The 21249-nt window shown below is 37.7% G+C and overlaps 1 protein-coding gene across 8 annotated transcripts in view; it reads left to right on the top strand.

The window, feature by feature from the left end:
* The window catches only part of ARID1B (AT-rich interaction domain 1B), a 387469-nt gene that overhangs the window by 110681 nt on the left and 255539 nt on the right, over window positions 1-21249 (top strand). For all 8 annotated transcript variants that reach the window (XM_060753632.2, XM_060753630.2, XM_060753628.2 and 5 more), the window contains exon 4: window positions 3752-3862. In XM_060753632.2, coding sequence (XP_060609615.2) covers window positions 3752-3862 — 111 coding nt within the window. The remainder of the gene's footprint in view (window positions 1-3751; window positions 3863-21249) is intronic.

The following is a 21249-nucleotide window of genomic DNA, read 5'->3' as shown; positions in this document are numbered from 1 at the left end:
CATCTTGTGACACCTCCCCCACCTTCGCCAGTGTCATCTTCATGAAGTTCCTGGGAGTGCTTCAGTTATGTTAAGGTCCTGCAGGTTATAGAAAGACACAATCTTTTAATTTTCTCACTAGCACATATCCATTTATGTTCATATAATGTATAATCCCTCACTCCAACATGTATAATTTCATATTGATGTTTAATGATAAATATGCAGACAATAGATGGACAAAAAGAAACCGAGGGAGGGAAATACAGTGAGGAAAGGACACGGGATGCTCAATCTAGATGTGATTATCATTAACCACCCTTGCTGTCTTGTCAGAATTGGACCTTTTCATCAGTTACCTCCACACATTATTCTCCCCATTCAGAACTGTGAGAGCTGTTAAGGGCTTTTCAGTGTGGTTACAATTGATTTTTTTCTACTATTCTTATGCACAGTAATTATACACAATATTATTAAGTATTATATACAGCAATTTGAAAGTAGCAGGTATGATCTCTAAATTGTAAGTAATAGTAAACATACAAACAGTATAGACAAAATCGATGTGACTGTTTTGTTTTTGTTTTTCCAGAAGACTCAAATAAATGTTCTGGGGTCATGTGCTCGGCAGTTTGCCATATGTCTAATAGCTGCTGTGTGCACTATAGAACTGCTATATATCCACCTCAACTATGTTTCAAAGGTAGTCCCGTTGGTCATGAAACAAAAACATAACACAATCTAAAAGCCACCCTGTGGAGATACTTTATTGGGTAGGCAGTAGGTGCAAAACACATAAGGTTTGATGCATTTTGTATCGTTTACATAACCCAACAAAGGTATAACCACAGGACAGTTTTTGTTGTTTTAACTTGGGCTATGGTAGTCCTTTTAGTCCTTTACTTTGGCTTACCTTGCATGTGCTCATCTCCTCTCTCATGGGAAGAAATGGGTCTGCTAATGCCTGAAAGATAACTGTTAGTTCATCAAGACACATGTAAGATTTTGAACGCAATGTTAGGAAAATAAATGTGAAAAAGACAGATCAGCTTGCTTTATTGTAAAATAACTAATAAACTCTATTTTAGCCACCCCACCCCGCCACCCATGGTCTTGACATTTTTAATGTTTTGATTGTATGTCACTGTGAATGCTTTAAAATGTTTATTCCTCCCTGCATGAAGAACCAAATAGGAAAAATGCACAACTCTGATTCCCACCCCCTTTTTAATACCGCCTGCACCCTTTCCCCCCCAGTTTCCTTCTGTCTGGAGCTGTCTCTTTCCTCGCCAGTCTTGACAGCCTGTTTTCAAAATTTAAAGCCAGCCCTACTTTAAGGCATGCTTGTTGTTGGGCTAGAATAGTTAATGAGAAAGAAGACAGCTGGTTGAACAAACAGCATAAATGCTAGTGTTTTCTGTTTTCTGTTAAGGATTTATTAGGGACACCGGTACAGTGATAATAAATAGAGATGTTGTGTTTAAAGTTCAAAGGAAAAGCAGAGGTTTGCTCATTTATTTGTCTATTGTGAAGCTGTCCTCCACCTTTATGTTGCTTTGTAACAAGAGGGAGAGCAGCTGAATAGAGGCCTTGTGCCATTTGTTGATTTTAAATTGTGTTGTTAATCCAGAGGAACCTGCTGGCCTACACAGCAGGAGAACTGTGTCAGAAGCAGAAATCTGGGAGGGGGAATTGAGGAGGGGGGGCTTCACAGTGGATAATAATCGTTCAGCCATCAGCCTTTCTCACCCTTAAGCCTAATTGTTACCCTTTGCTGGTAACCAGATGGAAGGGAGGGACTTTTAAAGGTTTTCATTCATTTCGACTTCTGATTGGATGCAGAACAAAAAGAAACGGAACACCACACTTTTTAATACCAGAGAATGTGTATGTCAAAAATTTGATTATAAAGTTAAGAGTAACAGCACACAGTGAATCTGAGAATACTTGTTTATTAGTTCCCCTTAAAATTGGAGTAAATAGTTAGTTGTTTCACCTAATCAGCTGTGAAAAAGCTATGAAGTTTAAAGACTTGTACACTCCTTGACAAAAACTGTAACTATAGATACACATAAACACACACACACACTGTATGAGTTTCCTTGATCTTATATGCTTAGTGACCTTATGGCAACAGCATGTTTAAAACACGACAGTTAACTAGTTTGTAGCATAGCTGTACTGGCAGTAGTTGCGATTGGACCGGATCCTTTTGGCACAGCAGAAGTCCTTTTTAAAGAGAAGCAATATAAGCAAAGTACTCTTATGGGGGTGGTGTGCAAAAATTATTTTCATGTACTTGCAGGCTAAAAACGTTGCATGTAAAAATAATTGTTCCTATTCAGTTGTTTATCAAAATGACAAACTAAAAGCAGGGGGAAAACAAGAGAGCAATCTGTTATGAAAGTGCGGGTGGAAGGCAGGGGGGTTGACAACAGAAGCAGTTTTTCTCCTCTTGGATTTTTAGGTGTGATATCTTTTCTCTACAGTTGGAAACTAGTTCTTCAACTTTCTATGCCAGTTATACATACTAACGTAAGCATTCCACATATTAGCTTACACCTTGTCTGTATATATATGAAAATAGATACTAACTATTAAGAGTAGATTTGCAAGTACTGTAAGACCTGTGAACATTAAACAATATTTTTCTGCATATATAGTTCATAGGCTATTATTTTGCTTTCACCAACTGAAGTATAAAAGGAAATACTTTTAAATTGCACTTAATCCATTTGACATATTTTGCAGAAAACATGAAGGAGCTTGGTTGTTTTTTCAGTTCCTTGTCTTGTGGTTGAAAACAAGGCTATGCTCTTGGTGACTCTGTCCTTCCGATAAATAGTCTTGATTTAAATACACTTATACTTTCACAGTTGGTGCATGATTACCGAAAGCCCATTAAAGAAGCTTCCAGAGCAGTGAGCTTTTCACATTTCTGAAATAAACACTTAGGGCACAGTGCAGTCTACTAAGGAAAGCGATATCCATGTACCAGGGGCTTGAGGCAAAACTCAGCCAAACCTAGTTTTATCATGAAATTCTAATGTCTTCAATTGTGTTTCCAATTTTGTTTGAAAGTGGAGAACTAAAGCCACTGTTGATGACAACTGGTGCTATCCTCGAATTCTGCAGAGGCGTTCACATGTTTGTTAGTGCATGTAAGAGCTTAGTATGGGGCTGTTCATTGCCCCATTACCTCGGTCCAGTTTATAGAACTGTAAGATCTAAAAATGGGTCTATTAATTTTCAATGAAACTTATTTATAATGATAACCCAGTTCAGACTGTTGAGGGATAAATCCCTAATCTGGGGCATGACACACATGGAGACACCTCCAAAGTAAACCCTGCTGCATTCTGAGAGGTATGGAGAGAGAAATATTATGTTTTGTTTATGTTAGAAGGAATGAAGAAAACTAGTGCCAGCAATCTTTGGAGTGCAGCCTAAATTAAATCAAAAGGACCCAAGATAGTGTGCTGTTTTAACAAATGGCATGTTACCAAATCCTACTCAGTTTTCTTTTGTTGCTTTCTTCCACTACCAAAAATGAAATAAATGAGAATAGGATCCATTCCCACACAGTGCTTTAAAAAGTAGCTTTCCAAGTGGGGCCACGCAAGAACCAGATGCATTGATGCCTTGTGGAAATCTGGTGTATGTACAAAAAGACTCTCTCAATGTCTCAGTGAATGATTATCCTTTTCTCTCTGCCTACTGAGCCCATTCCAGTTGGTGTTGTGCATTACTAACATACTTTTTTTTTACTCAGGAAATGTCTCAGGAGGGCTATGGAACCAGGTCCCAACCCCCTATCACCCAAGGCAAGCCCAACCATGAAGAAATGAATTTGATCCAGCAGGAAAGACCATCAAGCTTACCAGTAAGGAACTAGTTCTGCCTAACTGAAAAGTTTTATGTTGAAAACAATCTTCTGCAGTAAAAATGGTGCTTGTGCTGTTTAGGGAGTTTTAGCATCTAATTTCAGTCGGTTTTAAGAAGAAGCACAGTGTTAAGGAACCAATGTTTTCATTGAGAAAATAATTATTTTCACCACATATTTTACTATTCTGAATCTTTGGTTTCTAAACTACATGCATGACTCATGTGGTAATACCATTTATCCCTGAAAGTTCTTATACGTATTGTACAGTGAGTGTATGTAAGAAGCAAGACAATTCTTATATATACCTGTTGTAAAATTGCACAGAAAATGTTTTTAACACTTTGGGCAGCATTTTCTAGTTTCTGTAGGTAACCCCCCAATTACAATAAAACATCATCTTTTTTATAAATCCTGATCCTGCATATATTTTGTAGTGGAATATGTGCAACCCTATTTCCTTGGAACCATTGCAAGATTTATAGTTTAGTATAGTCACTGAGCATTGTAATTTTTTTTTACATTTTTTCACTTTATAATTACTTTATTAACTTAGTTAACTGAATCTCCTCTTGATTGACAACATCGAAAACTTCTTTTGAAAGATAACTGGATAATTTTTATTTTGTGGATTTGTGAGAAAAGCATGGTGATAGTAAAAAGAGATGATGATGAAATATCGAAAAAATGATGCGCTAATCATAGTAAATCTTTAATTGTAACAAAAAAGAGAGCTTTCATTTGTAATGCTGTTCTAACTAGAACCTGAGAATTATTTATCTAAAGTTTCACTTAATTCACAACCTAGTTCAAGACAAAGATGACCAAGAGTGTGTGTTGTTTTCCATCAAGAGCAAACACCTCCCGATACTTTCAAACTCTACAGGCAGTCCCCGATTTACAATCATCTGTCTTACAAACAACACACAGTTCAGAATGGGGGTGAGACAACAGGAAGTCAGAGAAATCTACCCCTAAGAAGGGAAATTCACTCCTGAAATAGTTACCATGTGGAAAAGGTGTCTCCACTGAAACTTTATCATCAATCCTTGTTTCTACAAAAAGCCGAAACTATCAGAGGTACACAAAGGGAGGTGAAATATTCTGAACAGGGGCACACAGCAAAGATAAATAAAAATTACAGGAGTGTTGACCCTTCCCTATGCTATCGAAAACTTCATAAAATGTACCTGTTCTGACTTACGTACAAATTCAACTTAAGAACAAACCTATACCTATCTTGTTCATAACTTGGGGACTGCCTGCACATGCAAACAAATGGGACTCAGCATCTCTTTTAAAGTTCTTTTCATTTTTGGAGAATGAAGTGAATAAACATATAGCTCTTATATATTTCCTATATTTGCTTTTGATATTTCTTGTAGCAATATACTCATATGCACATAGAATACTCTCTGATTTTATTTTTAAGAAACAAGTGTTTTGTTGAGGCTGCATATTCTAATGGAACAGTTTCAGAACCCCTGCCGTTAAACAGAAAATTACCTAAGTAGATAATAATATTATTTTTCATATTTACATGGCCTTGATCTTCTAGTATATTTTGTGAGCTCCCAAGATGGTAAATCAGCCATCTATTTCAAATGCAAACCAGAATGTTAAAGTAACAGTATTAAACAGATCCTGAAAACATAACAGGCAACAAAATCCAAACAGTGAACCATACAAACCAAAAACTGTGATCTTCTAATACAGATCATGAGGAAAATTATTTGTTTAAAAAATCAAATGAAACCTCCCATGTATGTTTCTGGATCACTTGATGAGGTTACTGGGTTATTTCTTCTTTGCGTCAAGGTGTGTTTTTTTTGTTTTGTTTTTTATTTTTATTTGCTTTTGGAATATGGCAAAGTCCCATCCAATTTCCTGTGCTGATGATCAGATTAATCTTTAGCATCTGATGCTAGTTGTATTTCATACCTCATTCAATCAGTGTTTAAAAATTCATTGAAAAATTAGGGGGTATTAATAGAATCCAATTTTAGTGCTATTTGAATGATATTTCTTTTAACTAGATTGTGTAAAAGATGAGGGAATCCACAATCAGTGTGAAATTAGTGGAAAATAGTGTATGGATTAAAAAAATAGTGATTAATGCAAATCAGGAAGAATCCAAATTACTCATCAGAAGTGCTGTTCAGTGCAATGGTTGAGGTTGCCCTTGAAGAATCTCTCTTAATTGTCTAACACAAATTGTGAGTGTTTACTGAATTGTTCTTGCTATGAGAATGTTTACTTGATTGTTTTGCTTTTGAGAAAATTCATTTAGGCTTATGTGGTAACCGCCTCTGTTCCACGAGAAGTCAGATTTGACTGTGGTGACTCTCACTTCAGCCACCTCAAGAATTGGTCTGCTGTAACATGCATGTAGGCATAGTTGTCATTATAAAATGCAATGGTGGATGGTTTGACAGCAAAGTTTTGTTGTTATGGCAGCATATTTCTAATTAAATATAGGTACACTTTGCTTTTTAAGACTTATTTCCAGACAAACATGGTTTTGTTTTTAAAGTTAGAAGTGATTTTACTTTCATTGGCATTATGTGGGATTATTGTCAAGTGCATTGCAATTTTCAGAATATTCTGCAAACAGCTCAGATTCTTGTTGTCTTTTTCCTTTAAACCTGAAGCAGTGAAATACACCAGTTAGCATAATTTTAGAACAGGCATGCACAACATGAGGGCCTCCGGGTGTTTGGGACTTAAACTGCCTGAAGCCCTAACCAGCTTGTCCAGTGGTCAGGAATTCTGCAAACTGAGATGCAAAATACCTAAATGCCACTGGTTGTACAGGCCTGTCTTAGACCATAGCCTGTACCCAGAAATTGATTGAAACAAAAAGCGACTTAAATTTGGAAATGGAAACCATTTATGTCAAAGTTTTTATCCATAACAACAACAACAACTTTATTTTTTTATCCAGCCTCCATCTCTCCAAAAGTACTCGGGCAGCTTACATGGGGACCAAGCCCAATATAAATAAAGGTTACAAAGCAACACAATTAAAACAAATAACAATCACTTATATTAAAAACAATAAGACCAATAAAATATAAAACTTCATAAACATGAAAAACACAACAAACAACCAATAATCAAAAAGTGAGCATATGCAGATGCTTACTTCTTGAGAGGAGAGCAATGAAAAATCTTGATAAAATAGTAAAGAGTAGAGACATCACACTGTTAACAAAGATCCACATAGTTAAAGTAATGGTATTCCCCATAGTCACCTACGGATGTGAGAATTGGACCATAGGGAAGGCTGAGCGAAGATAGATGCTTTTAAACTGTGGTGTTGGAGGAAAGTTCCGAGAATGCCTTGGACCACCAGAAGATCAAACCAGTCCATACTTCAGGAAATAAAGCCCAACTGCTCACTGGAGGGTAGGATAGTAGAGGCAAAGATGAAGTACTTTGGCCACATCATGAGAAGAAAGGAAAACTTAGAGAAGACAGTGATGCTGGGGGAAATGAAAGTAAAAAGGAAGAGGGTCCGACCAAGGACAAGATGGATGGATGGCATTCTTGAAGGGACTGATGGGTCCCTTCACTCCCTAGAAGGGAGTGATGACGGCTGACAGGGAGCTCTGGGGTGGGCTGGTCCATGAGGTTACAAAGACTCAGAAATGACTGAACGAATGAACAACAAATGCAGATTTGAGACTAGTTGGCCACGACAAGGGCTAGTGCAAACATACTACTGTAAGGCCAGGTTGAGAATAAAGTGCTGGAGATCCAAACAAAAGATTAGAGATAGATGGACTTGATCAGTAGCTAACTATTATTCAAAGGCACATTGAAACATCCAAGTCTTCAGGTCCTTCCGGAAGGTGGACAGGGTGGGGGCTAATCTAATCTCCCTGGGAAGAGAGTTCCAGAGCCGGGGGGGGGGGGGGGCACTGGGAAAGCCCTCTCTTTAACACTTACTATTAAAGGCTGGAAACAGAAAGGAGACTGAAAACAAAAGCTTGATTCCATTTGAAATTAATTTGTAACTAATAATACATTTTAAGAACCACGTTCCAAGTTTCCTAGCTCCTTGATCAACAGCAAAGAAATAAGGTACACATGTGCATATTTGTGTGTATAAGCTCATGTGTACATGCACACTGGTTTAAAATACAGGCACTGTTTTCTTTTAAAAATGAAAATCTAGGGCTTCTAACTATGCTGGCTTAGAGAATCCTTTTTCAGAAATCCATTTCAGCCACCCAGCTTTTTCTGTCTATGCATTTTTGAGGAAGAAATGTGGGCTTGGATGCAACAATGTCTAGCATGAAGGAAAAAGTGCTTGTATTTGTGCAAGCATCTGTAAGAAGCATTGCTTCCTTTCTCCTCAAGCAGCACCACAATACATCCTGTATTAACACACACAACATGCTTTTCAAGCCACACTGGATACCACTTCTCACAGACAGAACACTGCAGATTGTTCATAAGCTCCAAGCCTGATGTAGGGTGTATATACTTAGAGATAGTTCCTATGTTTATGCAAGTAATTTCAGAAAACTTGCTATTACCGTAATTGAAATTGCTGCTTCTGTATCATTTCCTAGTATTGTCCTCAAATAAAAACTCAAGAGAGTGAGTGGAGATGAACAAGCTAGTTTCTCTTGTATTTTGCTATTTTAGTTGCCCTTTACAAGTAGAGATTAATTGCAATGGAGAACTTCTTCTGTTATTGCATGCTCTCCCTGAGATTGGGATAATGATTTTTTAGAACTCTGGGGAGGGATTTTTAGTTGACCACCACCATGACCACCCTACACATTCAGGAAAAAATAGGAATTGTGAGAATGGGGCCAGTTCTTTTACATTTTCTCCCCACTGTCCTCTTATGTGCAGTTTACGCCAACAGCCTGAAGTGGGTTTTTATATCACTGATTGAATATGCTCATACCCCATGTTTCTCACACATTTAGCTGTGGCCTAAAATTATAGAAGCATTTAATCTTTAGATATCCATATCCCTGGGTGGTTGACAAAGACACCAAGACACTCTGCCGTTTTTTAGTAATTTTGTTATGGCTGGATATCTGACTGAGCAGATAAACCTTTTAAATGGAAAAGTAGTTCACCTGTTTTGCTATTAATAAAAACATTCTAAAACTTTAAACTACATACAGGTGATTCTGTCAGCTAGGCATATGGCCATCTAGGAATGTGATCTTTATTTGAAAATATTTGTAAATAAATTGGTAGCTTCTGTTCCTTATTTTGCCAGCATTTCTTTTATTCTGAAACTCTAGGGGACACTTTGATTTCATTCTTCCTCCACACTTGTTCAATTGGTTTTTTTTTAAACCAAGATATTGCCTTATGATGAAATTAAGGAACAGTATTAAGACTATTAAATATATAGTATTTTAATTAGATGCTTAAAAACTTGACACACATTCAAATCTGTCTAGGTCAAACTGTCCACGTAACTGAAGAGCAAAATGAAGGGCAATTTAATGTTTGACAGCCCATTATAATTAGCTAATAAAACTATGGTTTGTTTGTAGCCATTTGTTTCTCTCTCACATTACAAATTCATCTGCTTTGAATTTAACAGGAACATTTCTGCCAGGATTTTTATATACAACGTATGAAGGAAATGAAACAAGTAGTGAACTGCCTAGCTGTACTTACTTGCCACACAGAATTTTGGAAAACCTGTCCCAAGAGTGAGACCAATCAGTTATCTGAAGGGCTTTCACCTTTTCAAATCTTCCAGAGATGTATCTATTCACTAAATGAGTGCAGTGTTATTTATTAGGTATTTCTTTGCTTTTTTAAAGCCATTGCTTGCTAAAAAAATCTTTTATAAGAAAAATGAGAAGGATGAGGTAGGTATATTAAGTAGCCATTTTAAAGTACAAGATTAACATTTTTTCAAAAGTATAATTATTTAGATATTATTTGAAAATAAACATGCAATGCAGAATTACTAATTGCCCCCAAGATCAGTGTTGTAAAACAGATGTTTAGAAACAACATTAAAAGAGACATATGTATGTATCCCTGGATCATATTAAAGAACAGCTTTAAGCTTACTGAAGTTTGGGGAATACAGCACAAAAGAACCTGATGTCAAGATGTTAAGAGAACTAGAAGGAATGCACAGTGTAATATTCTCAGATATTCAAAATACATGATGCCAAATAGTTTTTCATGGTGAGATATAACTTTGGTTGCAAATTGATACCCACACAATGGCCAGGATTGCACCACATGACAAACTGTTGGAACTACAGGAAGCTTGTTTTGTTTGTGCACAAGAAGGGTAATAGTGCATGCTGTTTGAATGCTTCCACTTGCTTCAGTTTGTGGTTTGTTCTAACACACACATTATCATATTCAAGACAGAATTAATTCAGGGCTGGTTATAAGATATCTTTGAATCTTTAGTTGGAAACAAACTAGAACAGTGGCAGTGCTCATATAGAATCATAGACTCATAAGCTGTAAGAGACCTTGTGGGCCATCCAGTCCAACCCTCTGCCAAGAAGCAGGAAAATCGCATTCAAAGCACCCCCGGCAGATGGCCATCCAGCCTCTGCTTAAAAGCCTCCAAAGAAGGAGGCTCCCCCACACTCCGGGGCAGAGGGTCCACTGCTGAACAGCTCTCAGAGTTAGGAAGTTCTTCCTAATGTTCAGGTGGAATCTCCTTTCCTGTAGTTGGAAGCCATTGTTCCGTTTCCTAGTCTCCAGGGCAGCAGAAAACAAACCTGCTCCCTCTTCCTTATGATATCCTTACACATATGTATACATGGTTATCATGTTTCCTCTCAGCCTTCTCTTCTGCAGGCTAAACATGCCCAGCTCTTTACGCTGCTCCTCATAGGGCTTGTTCTCCAGACCCTTGATCATTTATGTCTCCTCTGGACACATTCCAGCTTGTCAACATTTCCTTTCAATTGTGGTGCCCAGAATTTGACACAGTATTTCAGATGTGGTCTGACCAAGGCGGAATAGAGGGGTAGCATGACTTCCCTGGGTCTAGACTCTATACTTCTAATGCAGACAAAGGAAAGCAACAGAGCTGAACTCAGGTGTATGGGAGTGACTAAGCATCTTATGGTAGCATATTTGTTTTGTTGTCTCAGCCAGCCCAAAGCATTGTTATGTAGAACAGTTGTCCCATGAAAACAGTTCAAACAGGCTTTACTATGTAGGTGATGATGGCATAAGATATGAGCCTTAAAATGCATGTTATTGGTGCTATTTTAGCAGTTGACATAACTGTTAGCAGATTCCTTTATGATTGAATATCTTCGACATTCTGTAAGTGTAAAATTAACAAGGGAAACTTCAGAATGATTGTTAGTTGACTGTCAGTAGTCCTCTTGCGATTGGTCGGCCTCTTAGCATGAATATATTTGAGCTGTAAATAGAAACATCAGAGCATGTGTTGAATTTCATGGCCATTTGTTCAATTGTGAATCACATTTTATGGTTCAGATGAAGAAGAGCTCCACCCTGTAGAAAATTATGTAATAATCAAATTGTCCTACAAAATAATTTGGAGTTTTAAATTTTATTTTTCGCACTTTATGTTCTTTGTTGCAACAGACTAGCTTGACTATCCATATTTATTTTTTATTTATTTAAAACTTTTATATCCTGATCTTCTCTACCTCCGTAGAGGGACTCAGACCGGAGGTGTCCACTTCCTTGTGGAAGCGGACTAGTTTTTGTAAAAAAAATAATAAAAAATCTCCAAATAGAAATATTGCTCCTTGTATAGACATTTTAATGTACAGTGTTGTACAATCATTCCATACCGTCATATTTGTTTTCTTTTTTTACACAGGGAGTTTAACTAACAAACATGTAATTCAGTGTCCAGAATTATTAATCAAAATGTAGAATGTGGGCTGCAAATATGTTCTTAAATATTTCACCAGTAAAGCCCAATTTCACTGTATTTATATTGACATATATTTTGGTTAATTGCTTCTCAGTTTTGCATATGTAGAAATGGGCTTCTTTGCCTTTCGTTTCACATAGGGCCTTGCACTACAGTATTATGAGGAAATTTCACACATATATAGCTGCTGGCATCTAGTTACCATATAAAATACATAGTACATGATTACAATATCCAGTGTAATGTATTTCCAAATACATTTAAAATATGATATAAACTATGATTTAATACTCCAAAGCTGCACTTAATAGAGAGAGTATTCCTAAACTTTATTCTATTAGGATCTAGCTTTAATCTATTGGAATCAGTGTTAGACAGTAAAAGTGGAAGACACTCGTAGATTCACTAGGTTTTTCAGCTGCTATTCTTCTTGTGGTTACATTTAGTTACTATTATTAGTCAATTGGTTGCTTTTGTTCTCAGTTTGAATGTTATCCACTAGGAAGTTTTCTTCAATTTGAAGGAATGGAATTACTGTTATGTTTGATTACTGTTTTTTCTTTGTGTCCAACTGCAGTGAAGCCAGGCTACTGAATCAGGTACTTGATATCTTGAAAAAGTATCTGGCACCTAAGCCAAGATGACTTTGCTTTCACTTTGACTCCTATCCTTAAGAAGGATGGAGAGCAGGAGAAGCCAGATCTTCAAGGTAAAGGTTTCTGGCATCATGACTACATTGTCTTTCGACTTTGTCACACGTGCCGCTGAAGGAGTCCTGGATTGCTTCATCCCGCCGGTGGTCATGCAGGAGCGTGGGGACCTGCCTCTCTCTGCTCCGTTCTGTTGCTGCTTCCCCCCTTCCTCATCACATGGCAGGAAGCTCTTTTTGGCAGCTCAACCCATCTTTCTTTATGGAAAGACTGAGGCCTGCCATTGTCTGCTGTCACCGTTTTTTTTTTTTTTTGGTTTTTTTTTTTTTGGCAGCAGCTGAAGTCCAAAAATGCTGTAAAGCCATGCAAAATAAGGTTCCTTTGAAGAGGTCCTATATGTTGTTCATCTGTTGAGGGCAGGATAAAAGGTTTCTTCCTTTTGCTTTGTAGTATCTACATTAGTTTCTTACTCTGTTCTGTCAGCATGTTATATCCCTTGTAAATGCAGTAATAACCCTGTTAAATACAAACATAAATTAAAAGAACATAATGTTATCTAATAAGACTATTACTTAAAAATACTAGAAAGAGCCAAGCGAAATCAAAATAATTATGACTTCCTCCGTTACGTTGCTCATCCCACTAGATATAATTGATGATGCATAGACCATAAATATAGAATAGGTTGCCCCTCTGCTGTTTTATCTCCCTGAATATTGATTATTTGTATGTTCCTCAAGTGCATCTGTTTGTGTGGCACTGCTGAAATTGAGAATTATGAGATGATTGACATAAATTCTTTGCATTTTGTGTTTGTACAGCCATTGAATGTTTGCCTTTATTATGCTGGAAGCCGCCTGGAGTTCCCTCAAGAGCTAGGATGGGCTACAAATAAAGTTGTTGTTGTTGTTATAAATTCTACATGGTTTTTTTACAGATCCTGTCCAAAATTCAAGCAGGGAAAAATATAATGTTTAAAAATATCCTATAGTATAAGAACAGTTAAGTCTTCGGTGGGCAAATATTAGAGACTTTGTCTTTCATTTATTTTTAAGGTAAATAGATTCTTTGCAGGTGAATGAACAAACAAACAAAATAGAAAATAACAAAAAATCAAGTACCGTTTAAGGATGTTATTGCCGATTTGCAGAAAGGTCATCAAACTAGTTCTTGATAATGGAAGTTAAATGTAGCCTGCAGCTGATACATAGACAGTGAATGGGTTATCAAACGTAGCCCCTGGTTATTTATTTCTGTTCATTTCTTGAGCTGAAAATAGCTATTTTGGAATGTGGCAAGATTAAAGAGGGGAAACTTTTTATTGAGCAATTTTTGGCTGGAAATTTCACATTGTTTTTACTCAGTGTGGAGTGAATAGTGTTTTTCCCCCTTTCATTTTGCTTTTTCCAGCAATGTTGTAAAATAACTGAATGATCTGGTTTTCCTTTTTAGCTGAAAATTGTTACTCTGTGAAAGAAGATTATTGACTCAACAAGCCTTCAATTTTCAGTGAATAACACTCCCACCCTCTAGCTTCAGGAACATATTGTGCATCCATTCTATTTTAAAGTACAGACTGTAATTTAAGACTGAGGCACTTTGATGCCCCACTGAACTTTGTTTAAGGCTGGAATAAAAAAGAGGTGGGAACTTAAAGCTCCAAGGAAAGTTGCTAAGATTTCCCAAGTGATTTTGTTTTAGTAGGTATTACAATACAGAAAAGAGTCGAAAACTTATCTTTTTATACATTCTTTTCTACATGAATTTTGATAATTTTTCCTTACATCATTAACAACATTTGCATGTGAAGAAGGTGGTGTCATTTAGAATTATGATGCAATATTAAGAGCTGGATTAGGTTAAATCACAAGTAATTTAAATGATTTTAGATCTGTAGGGCTGTACACATATCTGTTTGGACTGAAACCGATTCTGAAAATTTGGTGATTTGTTTGCTAAATCCCCAAAAACAGGACAGGTGGAGGGAACAGGAAGGCTGGCTGAAACAAATCAACATGAGCTGGATATTTTTGGATACTGGAGATGATGGAGTTAACTGCACTGTACCTAAGAGAGGCCTGTGGGGGGGGGGGGCATCTCTTTTTTCTTCTCCCGGCAGCAGTATCTATTTTTTTCTGGAAAACTTCCCTACGCCCCCTCCTCCAGAGAGGGCCTTGCTGGGAACTCGCTTTCCCAGCTACACTTGCATGGGGTCGGCATTGAAAAGCCTCTGAGCTCCTCCTGGGGCATGATGGGAGTTGGAAGTTTTTCTCTCTCTCTGTTTCTCAGCCCATACAAGGCTTGATTATGACCATACTCTGCTTGGCTGAGAATGGACACAGCTGGTAACTACAATTCCCAGAACCCTCTTGTGGTTATGAAAATGGCACCTCCCCCACATTTCGGCAATTTCCCAGTAAACAGAATGAGAGCTTAGCCAAAAGCAGGACTGAAAAATGACATGGTTTGTGCCGAATTGCATACTCCTAATTCCTATATGCTCAGTTGGTTATAGAATTAAAATGAGGGTGGTCCTCTGGGTCAAATCTTTTTTCTCTTGAATGAAATGAAAGTTTATTTATAGCCCGCCCTATCTTCCCAAAGGGACTCATGGCGGCTTACAACAAAATATATACAGTGGTAAATATTAAATGCTGACAGCAATATATAAACAAATCATAGTCTACTCAGCAAAATTATAAATAGCTTAACTAAACAAGACATAACACAATCCACATAGTTACAAACATATTAGGTTTCTAAAAGCTCTAAAATTTGACTAAAATTGTTGGAGGGGAGATTGTGAACAGGAGATTAACAGGGTAGATGCTAGCAGCTAGGCAAGGGTGCATATAAATGTACTTAATTCTCCTCCTCTTCATAAGCTAAATCACATAGATGTGTTTTAAAAAGCTTTTTAAAAGTGAGGAGAGAGGAGGTCATTTTTAATTCTTTAGAGATGGAGTTCCAGAGGTGGGGAGCGATCACAGAGAAGGTCCATTTGAAGTGGTTTAAAATGCAAGTAATCAGATTTCTGTTACAATGTATACCAATCTTGGGCAACATATGCCAATATTGATTATTCTGATGAAGACTATAACATCAAAGAGGTTTCCTGTAGAAGTAAAAGTTAAGGCCAGATGAGGAAATCACAAGCTCCAGTCAGTTACCTTTCATCAAATGCAGGTTGGTGATAAGATAAGTCAAAAAGACCTTGAGGGATCTTCTTGTGAAGACAGAAGAACTAAAATATCATTCAATACATCAAAAGTAGAGAAAGCAGCTGGACCATAAGATGATAAAAGAATTGAAAGGATTGCTAGAGGGAAGAAAGAGATTGTAGAAAAATGAATTGTATTTATTGGTCTTCACACTGGAAAGGTAGCAAGATTACTTTGAGGGATCAACTCTTTTTCAGGGAGGACATTGAAAGAGTTAAGTGAAACAGAAGGATCAAGATATGATGTTCTAGCCAAAGGGTGCAAACTGCACAGTCTATAGGAGCTTGGGACTGATCTTTGTCTTTCAGTGAGACATGTCTTAGAATATTGTTGTTAAGATAAAGTAGGAAGGAGAATTAAATGCCTCACCTTGATTACTTTGGAGAAAGTGGAATATAAGTGTAGCCAGTTTATAATATGAGGAAATCTTTCTGTTTTTGAAAACTGAGAGTCCAAATTTGAACTACAGTACTACAGAATTGCCAAAAAAATCATCATTGGGGAAGGAACAAACTGGAATATGTACAAAGGATTGGTGGTTTGTAATAGACTTTTCTTTTTGCGAATGGATGTGCTTCTCTTTGTAGGAGAAAGCTCCTCCTAGAGGAATAGAAGGAGCACCAATTTTCAGTCTTCTAAAGCGATCTATGCTGCCCAAGTGCTGTTTGGAAAAGATCCTGAATTTCTGGGGTGGTTTTGCAGAACCCTCTTCAGTGATTAGACCTCACCTGGAATACTGGATCCAGTTCTGGGCACCGCAGTTCAAAAGAGATATTGACAAGCTGGAAGGTGTCCAGAGGAGGGAAACTAAAATGATCAAAGAACTGGAAGACCATGCCCTATGAGGAGCGTCTTAAAGAACTGGGTATGTTTAGCTTGCAGAAGTGAAGGTTGAGAGGAGACATGATAGCCATGTATAAATATGTGAAAGGAAGAGGGAGCAGGCATGTTTTCTGCTGCCCTTGAAACTAGGACTCGGAGCAACGGATTCAAATTACAGGAAAGGAAATTCCACCAGAACATTAGGAAGAACTTCCTGACCATACGAACTGTTCAACAGTTGTACTCCCTGCCTCGGAGTGTGGTGGAAGCTCCTTCCTTGGAAACTTTTAAACAGAGGGTGGATGGCCATCTGTCGGGGATACTTTGTGCTTTCCTGCATGGCAGGGGGTTGGACTAGATGATCCATGTGGTCTCTTCCAACTCTATGATTCTATGATTCTGTGACAAAGGAATTGGTGAAAGCAGCCTCTTCTTTATGTCTTCAGTGAGACAGTTATATGAATAAAGTTCTGCTTTTAGGTATTCTGGATATGAGTCATGAATTTACATCATATATTTTTAGAACCTGTAGGACAGGTATCAGACTGTGCTCCATTTTGCAACATTCAGATGATTTTTTAAAAATAGTTTACCAGAATTTGATGAGCATCTGATCAGTGAATCTCTGGGATGATGAAAGAACTGCCATTTTTGCCTACTATTTTGAAAATAGATGAATCTAGTTCCTCAAAAAGTTTTTTTAGAGATAGGAAACAAATGCAATAGTTGTCCTTGGTCTGCAGTATATTTCCACATTTGCCTTCTAACATGTATGAAAATAGGGTTGATAAAGGCCAAATGCAGAACTAGACATAATTATTAGCCATTAACTGGCCAGCAAATCCATAAACAAGAATTAGAGTTGGGAGGGGGGATAGAGGAAAAAGCTCCTGGCTTAAAATTCAAACCAATTTTAAAGAATTTGCTTCAGTTTCTGTTTGTCTGCCTAGTTATGTATCAAAAGGACATTTTACTGTTTTAATTTATAATGTAGCATGGTGAAAGATATTGAATGAGTTCACAAATTAACATAGAATGATAGCATCATAGAGCTGGAAAAGACCACAAGGGCTATCCAGTCCTACCTCCTATTTGTTAGGCCACTCCTCACAGTACGTGGTTTCTATACCTTTGATCATTTTAGTCACTCTTGTCTGTGCAGAAATAGACACATTATTGATTGTTTATTCTCTGTATACAAAGTTATGCTTGCAAATGTGAACTGTTTGCTCATTTCGGATTTAAACTATCTCCTGGTTCTCTTATTTTGCAGAACTCTTCAATGTGCTAGCCACTGTTCTCCCAAGTAACTAAAAACTAAGACTATCCCTGCCCTTGGGGTCATAGCGCCTGCTCTCACTCGCCTTACAGAGTATTTTTTTCAGCTAGTTAAAAGTGCTGGTAGGTTGTGCTAATGCACGTTTGTGTATTAGCAAGTAAAACTCTGGTTACCCAAATCCAACTTGACAACATAGTGAAGAACTGTAGAATAATATTTAAACTTGGTCTCAACTGACCTTGTAGAGAAAGGCAAAGGTTGAGTCTCAAAGAATAGCTGATATCTAGACTTGGTACTAGGGTTGTACATCTGAACAAATAACAATATTGTAGTAGGTCCCTGTACTGAGAGAAAGAATGCAACGTACCTTATGAGAAATGTTATACAGTGAAATATAACATAAAATGTGCCAATTGTAATCCAGATGAAAGGGTATTTTTCTTCCTTTATTGGAGGTAGGAATCTCAAAGAGTTTAAGTGCAGTCCATTATATCTTTCTTGTTCAATGTTTCTATTATTTCACCTTCTTCCTTTTGTGATGATTGTTTCATTATTGTTCCATAGAACTAGAGATGTGAAGGCCCAGAAGAAGAGTAAGGAGAGGCTTCTCCATTTTGTGATGTCACTTTTGTTTTTAAAACATTGGAAACATTTTTAAAAAATGTTTGGATTTTTATCATACTTTGTTTTTAGAATAATGAGGAGACATTTTAAGAAAAGGTGTTGATACATTGCTAACGTATCTTTCCCTGCATGATTTCTAAGCACATATAGAACTTGACGTTGGGAAAGAAAGGGGAAATCTTTTGATATCTTCCGAGTATTTGGTCCAGGAGTGTAGACTGGGATTCTGCCAAGTACATTCCTCCTGCCGCATGAGGCAAGGCCCTTGGCTCCTCTTTCTCCTTGCCTGATTGAGATTGTTTCACCTTCTGAAGCACATGAAAGAAACTGGTCCGTCAGACTGATAGATCAAACTGAGAAGTAAACAGACTTGGGGAAAGGTAGGGAGGCTCGTTTCAGCCTGGACAAGCCTTGAGGTTTTACACATCCGTGAAGACAATAAAAACAAAGGATCATAGGAAGTAGAAGTACACTGTTGAAGTAGAACTGAGAAAATGAAAGTGATTAAACAAAGTTTCTCCTGACCAAAATATAGTCTTTATTCCTCCTTTCTTTCATTTCTTTTGAAAATGTATTTTTTCCTTTTGCTTTCACCTTTTTCTGGCTAATGATACTCACATTTCAAGAGCTGAGTTGTAACAAAGCTCAGAAACAGTAGAAGGTTATTGCAGTTAGTAAACTTGCAGTTACTGTCTGAAGAAATTACTTTTCAATTTATTATATCCAGACACGATCATTACAGAAGCAAGGCAGGCTGTACAGATTTCTAAACTAAGAAAGTGGACCTGTAGAAGGTGACCAAAAAAGTGTTATTGTGTATTTTCCAGTTTCCCCTCAGATATCAGTGTTTCCCTGTTTTTTAAAATTGAAAAAAGGCTACCCTTCCTTTCAGTAGATTTTCCATATCTCTCCTGAAAAATACATTTTAGTGAAAGATGAAATACGCTCTAGTTATTGGTGTTCCTCAGACCTCTTGGCACATCGATGTGGGCATGCCCAGTGAAATGAAGTGGGCTATTTTTATGTTTACTTGAGAACGAAACAGAAAGGAGGCACACAGCAACTTCCTCTGTAATTTCCCCATTGATCTGATTCCTCTGAGACTCTCTTCCTGGTATTTTCTTCGAAATGTTGTCTGTCCTCAGCTCAGTGGAGTGTGCTTGGCCAAGCGAGGGAGGGGAGAAAGCTTCCCTCCGAGCCCGGTGGTACAGTCTGCCTCATAACCTTCCTGGATATTTTTATAATTTATCATCAGCTGACATGTCCCGGGTAGCATATCCTTACCACTCCCTCTGGCTGCTGGAAGTCTGAAATTACATCTTTGTCTTTGAAGTCAGGCACACTGTTAGCGTTGCTATAGCGACAAGGCGGGTAATGGCCTCCACAGAGAGGAGATTGGTATTTAGCGTTTGAATGCTGCTGTACACAAGGCCTTGATTTTTAGAGTGGTTACTGAACTATCCCCTTTTAGTAAATGTTTAAAAATTACATTTTTACACGGTCTTACCAGATTAATAGTCATGGTTTATTTCATTTTAACTGCAAGGATAAAAGCATTATTCCATTAAATGTGGTGCTTTTTCCCCTCCTTTGGTTTATGCATTATTAACACAAGCTTTCTTGTTTTGCTTGTAACATTTTATAGGCTTTTTCAAACATGCATTCAGATTTGCTCGGCTGCGCTTTTATTTCCACGGCTTAACCCTTTCCGCGCGCAGTCTTCCCCCAGGAATTTTTAGAGTCCGGCTCTGCGCAGTGTTGGCATTCTTTTGAAAATGGGTTTAAGGCCCAATTTTCAAACAACCATGCAAAATGGTCTTTTTTTGCTGCTTTGGACCTCCTCTTGTGCTAATCCTTGTTGTTGTTCCTAATACTCTGCTGTCCCTGACATCAATGGGGGAATGGCTAGGTTTGAAGTCAGCCTGAATTGTGTCACTTGGTTTTTACATCTGTATTATATCTTGCCACGCTTTATTCCTTGCAGTGTAGATGACAGAAAACAGTTTCCATACATTTCATTGATAAAACACATATATAGTTTTAAAATAGAATTCTGTATTGAAGGTTAATTCTATGATCTCTGCTCACAGAGCAAAATGTTGTAAGGCAAAGGAACCAAATTCTGCCTGAACCCAGAAGACAAAAGCAGGGTCAGAACTTGGATGGGGAGATCAACAAATACCAGCTGTTGTAAACTCTGTTGCAGAGAAAGGAACTGGCAAAAACACCTCTGAGTATTCTTCGCCCAAAAAAACCTTATGAAATCCATAAGTCAACAGGCAATGTAAAGGCAAGGATGTAAGGACACGGTTACAACACATATCAGTCCTGGAGGATAATATTTTCGGCAGTGAGTCCTTCCTCTTGGTATACTTGAGGGGAAAGGAGTTTTGTGTAATCTTGGGCAAGGCACACTCAGAGGAAAGCAATGCCAAACCTTTTCTGCATAAATTTAAATCTTGTGATAAGGGAGTCCATGGGGTTACCATCAGGAAGAAATGACCTGAAGGCATGCAACACAACAAAAGGAAGAGCAAACATAGGTTGAATGTTAGTCCAGGATTTTAGGATACTAGGACTAAACTCCCCGCTGAATCATGGAAACCCACTGGGCGATCTTGGGCAAGCCATACCCCCACCCCCAACATCAGAGGAAGGTAGGGACAAACCTCTGAATATATAGAAAAACCAGAGTGAACTTGAAAGTACAGAACAACAACAAAGGAAGATATTCTAAGCATTCCTGTAGCATTGAGTATTCCTTTTAGTGTATATTTCTGCATACACTAAAAACCAAGATGACTTTAACTGGACCTCCGATAGAAAGGAGATCTTCAACTTGAAGCAGCCATCAGGAAGACTCTTTCCTGTGTCCTCCTCAAACGTGCTGGAGATAGTGGTGGGAGCGAGAT

Source organism: Anolis sagrei, chromosome 1, assembly GCF_037176765.1.
Source record: "Anolis sagrei isolate rAnoSag1 chromosome 1, rAnoSag1.mat, whole genome shotgun sequence".
Taxonomy (NCBI): Eukaryota; Metazoa; Chordata; class Lepidosauria; order Squamata; family Dactyloidae; genus Anolis; species Anolis sagrei.
Note: the sequence above shows the minus strand (reverse complement) of the source record. Positions and strands in the feature narration are given on the sequence as shown.